At 36.1% G+C, this 12,776-nt stretch overlaps 1 protein-coding gene and 1 non-coding gene across 6 annotated transcripts in view; one reads left to right on the plus strand and one right to left on the minus strand.

The window, feature by feature from the left end:
• Positions 1 to 1,049: 1,049 nt before the first annotated feature.
• Positions 1,050 to 12,776, minus strand: part of LOC131042252 (mediator of RNA polymerase II transcription subunit 31) — a 99,988-nt gene continuing 88,261 nt past the window's right edge. For all 5 annotated transcript variants that reach the window (XM_057975587.2, XM_059216950.1, XM_057975585.2 and 2 more), the window contains one exon: positions 1,050 to 2,069. In XM_057975587.2, the coding sequence (XP_057831570.2) occupies positions 1,830 to 2,069 (240 nt within the window). In that variant the 3' untranslated portion in view covers positions 1,050 to 1,829. The remainder of the gene's footprint in view (positions 2,070 to 12,776) is intronic.
• On the plus strand, positions 1,193 to 1,294 carry LOC131042272 (U6 spliceosomal RNA). The gene has a single exon (XR_009105160.2). It is a non-coding gene; the product is annotated as a U6 spliceosomal RNA (small nuclear RNA).

The following is a 12,776-nucleotide window of genomic DNA, read 5'->3' on the forward strand; positions in this document are numbered from 1 at the left end:
GATTATCATATAATAGAAAATATTTAATCAATTTAATTTTGATAAATTTAATTAATTAATGTAAGATGAGTTATTTTAATGAACAATACACATTAACAAGATAATGTCTACACTAAAACCCTTCTATCATTCCAAAACATTTTTTCTCATTTTGTTGTAGAAAATTGGTTGTAAAGGCCTATAGCGTTGATAGCCTAAGTCTAATGTAGTATAGTTTTGGGAAGTGTGAGATAATTGAAAGTAGGTCAAATCATTCGTTTTCTGATTCTTTGCATGTATTTCCAATGTCAATATATCTTCATTTCCTTTAAGCCTCGAGAGTAGTAACCATATTTAATTATTTTCTACCAGGAAAAGCAACTCATGCAATCAAATTATGTTTACGGAAGAAAAGGATCTGTGTTAGGGGCTCAAGCTGTGAAAAACCCACCTTGATACAGATCACTTGCACGTGTCATTTTTATATTAATTAAATAATAAGTATAATGATTATTCAAACCAGCAACATTGATATGTGATGTAATTGTCGATTGACATATACACAAAAAACGATAGAAAGCTAATATTGATTATAGTTATCCATCTGAAGTATATCATTCCCAAAATGAATATCCTTATTCAAACTATATTTTCAGCTTAAATCCATGTGCATTGCAGTTTCTCGCCTCTCCTATTATCTTGCTTCCCTAAAAATCAGGGCCTATTTGTCGGGCCTATGCCCCACAGTCCAACATTCACAGCCCATTTTTGTGGCTAGGAAAATTACTATCCCCAATTGAGTCTCCTCATTAACACAGTACATTTTCCACTTAAATCTATATATAATACAGTTTCCAGCCTCTTAATTTGATACAGCTAGGAAAATATATTTCCAAGTCCCTTGAACACTATATGAAAATGAATTTGGGCTACTTCATTTTCAGTCTCTAGTGGGAGAAGTGTGTGTACTACATTTCTCATTTAATTGCTATAACATTCCAAGCTCAAAAGCATTGCATTTTTGTGAAGATATAGTCGAAGAAGATTATAACTGTTTATGCAGGATATAATACAAAAGAAATGTCACTCAATTCATCTTCATAAACATAAATATTAATCTATGAAATCCATACACATGCTTCTCATGATATGTTATACTCAGTAAACAGATGTTGATGTAGTGAGTTTTCGGGTAATAATCAACGTTTGTGTTGTCTCTTTGGAGACATCCAATAAAATTGGAACGATACAGAGAAGATTAGCATGTCCCCTGTGCAAGGATGAATAATCAACATTTGTGTTTGATGAATCTTGCTTTCACTTCTGCAGAGTTCCAATTTAATTTTTCAATAGATCATGTAAGCAGTTTTTAGGATCCCTTGATACTAACACGAATCTTCTACTTACTAGTATAGTTCTAACTTTTCAGATGTAAATACTGAATATCTTCAGCCTGATTCTGTAAACAAATGCCATTCATCTTTATGAAAGAAACTATAAAGATGGATTGAGATTCAAAGAGGCACAATTCATGTCTGCTTTTTCATTTAATTCCTGCACGTTTCTGAACCTTTCCAAATGTAATAATTTCTAATACAAAATTTATTGCATATTCTAATACATAATGGTTTGATGTGTACAACATGCAACAATGTAAGCTTTCAACGTCAGTTAATGTGCCTTCTCTTCCTCCGTTCTCCACCACTAACCTGTGTGCTTTCAGCCTTTGGGGAACCAGATACAGCTGTTGCTAAAAGCGGCATTGTCTGTGCAGGAGCTGGTGCATTTTATAGATAACTTCCAGACATAATGGTTTGATGTACAACACGCAACAATGTAAGTCTTCAACATTAGTTACCATGCTTTCTCTTCCTTCGATCTCCACCACTACCCCGCGTGTTTTCAACCTTTGGGAGGCCAGAAACAGCTGGTGCTGCAGGTGGCATTGTCTGTGCAGGAGCTGGTGCAGCAGCTGCTTCAGAAGTGGGGGGAGGGGGTGCTGCCTCAGGAAGTGGCCGAGGTAGGATGTGCTTTAGCCTGTTATTTCTATAATTTTTCCAGAAGTAAAATTGTTGTCGATGGGCCAATTCCTGAACATAGCCATACAAAAAAATAACTATGAATTTTAGAGTAAATGCATCTGCTTTATACTGTAGTAGGAACTTCTCTCTATATATATACAACCCTTAATGACAGCTGTTTCATGAAACATTAAGCAGCATCCTTTTCCCTCCAATTAAGGTACAAACATGCTAATCGACATAAAAATATAATGGTTCCCTCTTTCACTGCAGTTAAAAATCAAATTGACTTTATTTCTGAGAAACAATGCACATATAAAAGAAAGGTACCAATCAGCATATTTCATGAGAAAGACACCCTCAAACTTCAAAAACTTAAATCACAGGGTGTCAAATTTCCAAGCAATCTCTGATACAACAAACTGGAAACCATAAAAAACACGCTGTGCAATAGACTGGAAGCTGTATTGCATGTACATTTGAGCAAGTTCACAACTGTGCAAAACCTTGTGGCTGACAGGATTGAAGGGATGTAACCATTGCACACATGAGGCACAGGTGAGCATGTTACATAAGGAACGTGTGCGTACAGATGGGTACAGATCTGGCCTGAGCTTCACCAGCTCAAAATAAATAAATAAATTATTGATGTATAATACATATTTTTTATGACCATAAACAAAATGACATATTTACTACCTTAATTGTTGTTATAAAAAGGTTACAAACCCAGCAACGAACACACCCCAAAATATTCAATAAAAAAAGGCACAGTAGTTAGCAATATCTGCTTCCTTGATAGAGGGCTCAGAATCAACCAAATGGCCACTGTGATAAACCCCATTGCAAGCATTAGCATCCAATCAACCTCACAAGGCAATCCATCAGACCATGGAAGATAATACTATTTCTACCAAATGCATGTAGCAGCCCTGATGTTGGCATATTAACATCCCAGCTATTATCTTTTGCATGTTCTCTATGACCCTATAAAATAGCCCGACAGTTTGTTGAACATTTTTGTTCCAAGGTGGTAGGGACCACCTGTTACTCGGCCCCTATCTTGGAGTACTGTGATAGCTTGAAGGTCTCCCCTATTCCATGTGGCCTAGAGTGGCCAATCAGGAACTTTGAGAGTCCTTCTCTTCGGTACTTGAGCTACCATCTTGTGGGCACACGTGATTTTCAGATAGAAGTTCTGTTGAGTCAATTTGCCAAGGACATGGTGGATAGCTCTAAGGTCTCCCCTACTCGCCAAAACTGTTCTTAAGTGTAGAGAGGCCATTCAGGAAACTTTGAGGGTCCTACTACAAGTGAATCACCTACTGGACACATGATTTTCAGATAGAATTTTTGTCAAGTCAATCTGCCAAGGACAATAGCCAAAATCCAAATTGAAAATGTGTAAATAGTTAACAGAAATGTATAGCACTTTAAGAGTGGTGCTTCCCTTACTGCAATGAGTTGCCTTCTTGTGGTTGAACGTGGTTTTCGGACAGAAGCTTTGTCATGTCAATCTGCTAAGGTCCAAGGGCAAAGGCCATATTCCAAATTGAAAATGTGTAAATACATGTATAGTCTTCTATTATGTCATTCTATGACATCAATAGATATATTTTCTTGCAAAACTTCTGTTGATGTAAAAGAAGTTGAAGATGATCTCTATCATGGCAAAGTGTTTGATCAAGGATATCAAGTATTAATATAAAGGTGTGTCTAGAACATAGCCAAAGATGGTGTATACAAAGTCTGGACTCTAAACACACTCTTAAATGTTGCTGAGAAGCATGTCACTCACTGACTCACGTCTATTAGTCCTCTCAAGACAATTGTGTGAAATATATTGAGGCTCAGCAACCTAATATTGTCTTTAATGTTTTTAAATAATTCTAACTGCACCATCATGCACCTCTAGGGATATGGTATTGTGGTGTATTAGTTATTAACATAGTTACAAAACTCAGCTGCATTCACACGGACTCAGTGAGTCCCAGGTCAAGTGGGTCCAACCAGGTCCTAGGGACTCATGACCCAGAAACCCAACAAGTCTTAGAGACTTGCCGAATCTACCAAACTTGCCACACCCAGTGAGTCCTGCAGGGTAGGATCGGCTGCAGCAGGCATAAATTTAAGTTAAACAAAAAAAGAACATAAAGTCTTAAAACAAGGACTTAAAATCACCTCCTTCACCCTAAAAAGACATTCATTTTGTTTTCAAACACGAGGAGAGAAAAACTACTTTTTGAGCAAAAATATAGGTCATTGGAGACAAAACCAGAACATTGGTTGAGGACAAAACAGTGATTTGACATATCCAAAGGAGCTTAAGTTAGAAGAGTCCACCATTGATTTGAGCTGCCTACTTTCATTTTTCAGCAAATATGAAGAAATAAGTTTGTATTTTGAAGCTTTTTTTTTTGTTAAATTTCCATTGTGTTCTACATTAGGCTTTTTTTGTTTTATTTTAGGTTAATTAAAACCCCTAACTTTTTTTTATTTTATCTTAATTCTTTACCTGCAAACCCTAATTGATCTTAGTTTTTTCCTTTTTTATTTTAATTTAATTAGAATGTAAAAAAAGAAATTCTATTTATAGTTTATTGCAGCCTACTATCATTTATAAATTGATCCAAATTTTCACGCACAATGTCAACCCTAGTTAGAAGGGAACCTTGTTGGAAACATGCCATCCCTAGGGCAAGAAAATGGGAAATAACATGTAACCATTGCAAAGGGAAAATGCTTGGGGGAGGTACTAATCAGTCGGTATCACCTTGCACACTGCTGATGGCATTTTCATGCACTATGCAACGCAGAATAAAATACCAATGGCACTCTATCCTCTCTTGAATAAAGACTCTCAAATGCTGAAGATTTGCAAAGGATCACTTGAGATGACTTCAAGGTTCTCGATGTTAGGTCTTAACGTGTTGGATAACTTCAATGGTATGATGTGATCTGTTGTACTTGCGAGGGGACTTACATACTTATCTTGATTCAATCTCAAAAGTTATGACGTTCTTCAAATGATGTTGCAATATCACTCCTTTCTACTTCTACTGATTGCTGATAAAAAAGGTGAAAAAGATAATAGGGTATAGGAATGCTATCCTAAACTAGGAATGTAAGAGCAATGGACAATCTTTGATGAAATTCAACTAAATCTTGCTTCAATATGTTGCGAACATCTCCACAAAGCTAGTGCAATCTGCTAAGGATAGCTTTATGATTTTCAAATCACCACTACAAGCATAGAAACCATCATGTTGATGCATATCAATGAAGAAGCGATAATTGAATTTAGGCTTGGCTAAATAGATCCAATTGACTACGCAAGGCACTTTACCATCAGCAAGGTGTTAGTAGTATGGATATACAAATTTCACGATTGATCATACAGTCTTCCATTCATTTAACAACATGAAAACAAATTGAGAAGTAGAGACCATGCAAATTGTTGAATCAACACATAGAATTCACCATATCTCCAATGAAGTTTATATGCTTCTTACAACAATGTTTTGGCAACAATCTTTGCCTTCTCTTTCTACTCTACTCTAATTATTTTCTACTCTACTACTTTCTTGAACTTTGTCTATTACTATTAACCTTTACAAATGAAAAAGTGGAGCCTTATATAGTGCTCTCATTACAATTCAGTGGCTCAGATTGATTTACAATAAATGGCCAAGATCGAAAGATAGAAACCCTAATTAGACTTTTTTACACCCATTGCAAAGCATTTAATGCTTGACCAATGATAAATTACAATTGATGGGATGCATGTCCTCCTTTGAAAATTCAACCAATAGATGGCAAGGATCTGTACTTCGAACTTTGTGCCCACGTGTAGTAGTTATCTTCTTTGTAGGATGAGTCAAGTTCATTGAATCTGGACGCCTTAGCTTAAAATGATATGATTGGATAAGTGATGATTGGGCCCCACCTCAACCAACTTGATCTTAGTAACTCATCACAAGTTGTAGATGAATGAGGCATCTCTTGATACTCAACATTTTGAAGCTCCTGATGTGTTGATGGCTTTGCTCAAGTCGATCCTCTAACTTTGATTAACTCTTCTAAAACTATCTCGTCTTGATCACTTGCATTCTTCTGTCTATTGGCTATACTGGCAATGATTCTTGGATTTCCAATTGTGAAAATTTCCACCTGGAATGCTTGATGTTGACTGCTATCAGCTACTTTGTATTCGATGTAGACCTTGTCTTCCCTATGCTTGATCCTTATTGTGCCTTGGAATGCATTGATCCTACTTCTTGTGTGAGCTTGTAACTTGACAATCCCAACAACTGCCTTATAGAGACTTGAAGTGCGATATCCTCCTTGATGTGAATTTGTCGTGTTCTAGCCATCTTGCACCTGTGAGAATTGGCTAAGTTAGTCCCATGAAGTGGCATTTGCTTGCAAAATAAAAAAAATCGATCACCTAGGTCGAGTCTTTAACCTAGAATGATAACCTGGAAACCCTAGGATGCACTTCAATCCTTGATTGAATGTGATATGATCATCTTATCTCAATGATACCTGCCTACAAAAGCTCTAAAATGACCAAACTGTAATAAAGAAGACCCTCATACTCATATAAAATAATGACAAGATGCTGGACCAGTATTGGACATATTCCGATTTTATAAGGAAATCACCAAATAAGGTTCACCTTCTGCTCAGTGATTTGTTTTTTCACAAACTTAAACTCAAATTTGATGATCCTTTGATCCAATCTAATATCGCTTGAACGGATATATCACTGACCAATCGCTGAACTCTTGTCATCAATACATTTGTCTATATTGCTGACCCTTAATCGGTTCCTTCATATGGTGATTTGCTATCATGTTTAATGGCAAATGTGACAATATAGGACTGAAATTTATATTGCAGTTCTCAGGAGTTTATTCTCTGTCAATAAGCCTTATTCACTATGACAATCATCAAAGTCGCCACCTTGATTTTGTCTTTCAAATGGAGAGTGGCTGATCGGAAGATTGAAATCACCATCTCTAGATACAATCGCTGTGCTTGGAAATATATTTGCTGCTTGTCAAAATCATGTAGGATCTTGAAGTCACCTTTCTTTCAAATCATATGTGGATCGCTGTAGCTGGGTGGATTAGCTTGACAAAATGGAAATTGCTGGGACTTAATCGCTGATGTGAAATAAACACAATGCCATTGTCTCCAAATCGATTTGCCATAAGATGACTGGCTTCATTGTCTCCAATCTGCCTAAATAGAATCAATGCTTGCCCTTGATCAAAATTGTGGGCAGTAATGAATGAATCCACTGTCACACTTGCTGATTTATGTTTGAGAGTTGAATCACTGCTCTTTTTTGCAAAGGAAATATTGATCAAATGAAATGATCAATATAAAATCACTTGTAATACCTCATCACAGGCCACTAGATAACTTTCATTTAATATGATTTGCAATTAGAAGACAATCAGATCATAACATTCAATGTCACATAGTTTAATGAAGGCGCCACCTTACAATATCGATATTTTTTAATGGATCGCATACCCAAATTAAATGCATTGGAATGAATAAAAGGCATCAAATATTGAATGTTTGTAATGAAAACCCCCAGTTTGGTAACTTGATGCATCGCCTTTGCATCATAAAATGCAATATATTGCGCTGATCAAATTAATTGCATTGTGGATCCAAAATGCATTGTTATTATTCATGGAGTGAACCCCATTCATTAAATGTGGCTCAATTAATCTTATCAAACAACTTCAAATTTTGTATCCCCAATTTGGCATTATCATTAATAGTCCAGCTTTGAACTTATAGACTTTTGATCTTCTTTGATTGTGATCAAGCTAGCCACCTTGAATTTATCGAACTTTACAAGATCATAGGTATCAATTTTAAATGCTTCCATTTGTGCGATCTCCCTTTGTCAAATGCTCTTTCATTTATAATTTGAATCCTTCATCGAACTTAGAATTTGTATTACATGGGTCGCATGAATTGCATCATATGAATGCCAATTGTGGAGATAGCTTCATTAAATATTTGCACTTTGTTCAATCAAGGTCGCCATTTGTCTCTACGTTCATCGCACCTATTGAATGTCTCACATCATTGGGAGTTCAAGAGTTAGCCCCTACCTCATGTTGTTCGAACTTGATTAAATCTGCTTTCATTCATACTTCATCGTGGTCAAAGATAGGGGTACCGAGAGGAATGACAGGGGGTGTCGAGATGGCAATGGGAAGTGGTCGGGCTTGGGCATCCACAGGCAATACTAGGAGAGGCAAGTCAACCACTTGGTTGGCAAAGGAGGTGTGTTGATGTGTTTTTTAGCACAATCGAACACAGAGTAAAATACCAAGGTATCTTATCCTCTCTTGAATAAAATCTTCCCAAATGCTAAACAGTGTGATCAATTGGAAGACTCCAAGGTTTTTATTGTCAAGTCTTGACTCGTGGATAAGCTCAATGGTTGATGTCATTGTTGGTAATCAAAGGGGACGGACTTTGAATAACGTTGAACGTTTGGATGTTGTTAGAACTTAGATTCTAACTATTTGATTGGAAAATAAAATAGCAAAAGAGATAGGGTTTGAGGAAACCATACTACTCCTACGAATGCAGGAGACAATGAGTAACCTTTGGTGAAACTCAACTAAGCCTTGCTTTGACATGCAAAGCAACTACTCTACAAAGCTTAGTGCAATCTTTTAAGGAGAGCAAAAATAATATTCAAATCACTATCAACAACAAGGATACCATCAAGGTGATGCATATCAAGGTAGGAATAGCAATTGAAGTTAAGCTCATTTAAGGATTCCAGTTGACCACACAAGGCAAACTTACAATTAGCAAATTGCTAGTGGTATGCATAAATGAATTTCAACATTAGTCATTCATAATTTCTTTCATTCAACTAAACAACATGAAAGCAAATTGAGAAGTAGAGACCATACAACTTGTTGAAATAACACATCAAATTCACCATAGCTTCAATGAAATCATATGCTCTTTACAACAAAGTCTAGGCAACAATCTTTGCCTTCTCCTAATATAGCTTATATTCTAACTTCTAACTTCTAATCTATCTATTCTTCAATTATTCTAACATTAACTTGCTATTAGCCTTTTACAAATGAGAAAATTGAGCCTCATATAGATAGCTCTTTACAATGAATGGTTTAGATTGATTCACAAATCAATGGCCAGGATTACAAGATGGAAACCCTAATTAGGGTTTGTTAAAACAACTCCCTCTAACCAATGAGGAAATTACACAGATTTAATATTGAATGTGAACCAATAGAAAATGAGGGTAGGTAGTGCGACTTTCCTCTACTTTGTATTTCGCCAACCTACATCTTTAGAAGTTCAACTTTGATACTCAATGATTTTAAAACCCTTCATTGTTACCACTTGGAGGTTTTGCCCTTCATTTCCTTAGAAGACCGATGTCTCTTGAAATTCGTTTGCAACTCAACTTCTTCTTCTCCAACATGTAGTTCTCTTTCTCTTAAAGTATAATCGGATCACCCTTAATGATTGTCTTCTTTCTTATTGTTTACCCTTCTTACCATCTTAAGTTGATGCGCAAGTTTTATTATCTTTGAAGGATCAACTTCTGACCATTTTGCAAACTTACACCCTTGGAAGTTCGAATTTGATTCTTAATTATTTTCAACCTTCATTTTTACAACTCAAGAGATTCATCTTTTATCTTCCTAAAGAATCGACTTGTCTTTACCTTTTGAAATTTGCTTGAGTTGGATGCAAATCAACTTCTCTCCTTCCAAGTTCCAACATATATTTCTCTTCTTAGGAAGATCGACTTCCTATCCCTTGATGTGTATCCTCTTTCCCATCATTGAGAGTTAAATTTGAATAGACATTTAGTTTCTGACCAACCTAAGTTGATCCGCAGGTAACATTGTAGTACTTGCTTACTTCCCTCCAACTTAAGTTGGTGTGCCAAAGGTTAAAATGTTCTTCATTAATCCTTCGAACTTAGTGACTTCGCCCTTTAGATTTGATCAATTTCTTAGTTTGGGAAGAATTAATTTAATTTGCTAAGATGAAGCCTTTTTGAAATTGGCTCTTCTTGCCAACCTAGGTAGATTCGCCATCCTCTCATGGTCTTGCAAAGATTACTTCTTATCATTGAAGGTTAACATTCATTTAAGCAATTTCACTTTCTTACCAACCTAGGTTGATCCACAAGGTCTTACACTTGGACAATTTTGGCTTTCTATCAGCCTAAGTTGATGTGCAAGTTCCCATACTTAAAAAAAATTTACTCATTATCAACTTGATTCAATCTACAAGGTCTCCTCTAGAACTTCTTATCAACCTAAGTTGATTCGCACTCTATATTTGATCAACCTTAGTTTGAAGACCTATCTTTTAATTTGCATGGAAAACATAGCCCTTTCAAAATCGACTCTTCTTGACAACCTAGGTTGATCCTTGAAACATATTGACATTTTTGACAACTTCTTACAACCTCAAGCAATTTTGCAATGTGACCTCAACCTAACATCTCTTACTCATTAGTAGAGGTTAACAACTAAAGAAACAATTGCTAAGCTAAGCAAACTAAGACATCTAATACAAGCAAAAAGTGGGGGTCCCCATTTATGATGGGGCGATGTGTGAAAACGTCACAACAAGGTGTTGTGCTTGACTTCATCCTGAAGAGAGACTTGTCTTGATTACATCTTAGCCACCTAGGATACTAAACTTCTTCCAAGATGCAAGGCTAATGGCTAAAAGACTCAAAAACTAACCTAGAAGCAACCAAAAGTGGGTGTCCCTGTTTGCAATGGGGCAATATGTGAAAACATCACAACACACACATACCGCACTATGATGCTAAACCATGCCCAGCACACCTCCTGAAATTGTATGTGAAGTGCAAAGCCAACTAAAGACTTTTGAGCAGCAAAAAGAATTAAAAAGGAGGCAACAAGAAGAGATGGCAACCATTAGTATGAGAGCTCTTCAATTCCTCCATTTCCTGAATCTTTGAGTAGTGCCAGTGGCAATGGCAGTGTAAGTATTAGACCTAGAATTCATGGATCTTCATTCAATTTAGATTCATATTTTGTCCCATGCACTACTTTAAGTTCCCAGGCATTACTTTAGAAGATCAGTTGGAACAAAGACAATCATGAGGCTACAAGAAGTGCAATTGGAGACTTTTGCACCATTCTATTTCTCGCAACCAAGTAATTATTATTACTTTTGTTTTAAAATACATATTCTGATTTCTGTGTATTGAATTTTTTGTATTTAGCGGTATGTGTAGCCTTGAAATTTTTGGAATTACATTGTGAATTAAAATACTTAATTCATTTATTTTATTTGTTCTAGATTTCCTTATTGGCAAAATATGATGATGTCATTACTGTTTGTGCGACAATGTTCAAAGCCCCTGATGACAGACATAAAGGGCTCCATTTTGAGTCAAAAAGTGGCTGAGGTGAAAGGAAAAATTGAAGAGCAACGACATATGGAAGAAGGGTTGTGTTGATGTGTTTTTTAGCACAACCGAACACAAAATAAAATACCAAGGTATCTTATCCTCTCTTGAGCAAAGTCTCTCAAATGCTATGCTTCGCGATCAAATAAGACAACTCCAAGGTTCCTATTGTCGGGTCTCGACTTGTGGATAAGCACAGTGGTTGATGTGATTGTTATTAATCCAAGGGGAGTTATGTTGAATGCTTGAATACTTAGATTCCTAACTACTTGCTTGGAAAATTGAAAAAAGGAGCAAAAGAGATGGGTTTAGGAAGACTACACTACTCCTAAGAATGCAAGAGACAATGAACAATTGAATGAAATTCAACTAAGCTCTGTTTCGCCATCAAAGAACAACTCCACAAAGCTAGTGCGATCTTCTAAGGAGAGCAAAATGATGTTCAAATCACCACCAATAGCATGGACACCATCAAGACGATGCATATCAATGAGGCAAGTAGCAATTGAAGTTAAGCTCATTGAGAGTTCCAGTTGACCACACAAGGCAAACTTACAACCAGCAAATTGCTAGTGGTATGGATAAACAAATTTCATCATTAATCATTCACAATTCCTTTCATTCATCTAATCAAAATGAAGGCAAATGAGAAGTAGAAATCATGTGACTTGTTGAATAAATACATTTCACCATGACTTCAATGAAAAGAGTGTCTCCATGTACAAGTCTTAGCAACACTTCCTCCTCCTATTCTAATCTAACTTCTAACTACTATTAACCTCCTATTTCTCTATTAACTATTAACTATTCTCTATTAACCTTTAAAAATGAGAAGCTTCAGGCTTATATAGCGAGCTCATTACAATGAGTGGCCAGGATTGATTCACAATCAATGGTCGAGATTACGAAATGGAAATCCTAATTAGGGTTTGTTACAACAAACTCTTTTGGCCAATGAGAAAATTACATTATTTGGACACATGTCTTCGCTTGAATATTTACCAATAGATAGTGAGGGTAGGTACATTAGAGTTTGTGCCTCCATGGATGAGTCGGGTACTTTTTATCTGGACATGCTGATGCAGAACCCTCTGATTGGTGGAATGATGACTAGGATGCTACCTCAATTTGCTTGTACTTGATATGTCATTATGAATGAATATTGATGTCTTGGGTAATATCTCTTGATAATCAAAATCTCAAGCTTCAGCAATGATGATGATGAAGGTGTGTTTCCAAATTATATCATGTTGTTCAAGTTGATCCTCTAACTTTGATTAACTCTTTTGAAACTA

The sequence above is a fragment of the Cryptomeria japonica genome, chromosome 1, assembly GCF_030272615.1.
Source record: "Cryptomeria japonica chromosome 1, Sugi_1.0, whole genome shotgun sequence".
Lineage (NCBI taxonomy): Eukaryota > Viridiplantae > Streptophyta > Pinopsida > Cupressales > Cupressaceae > Cryptomeria > Cryptomeria japonica.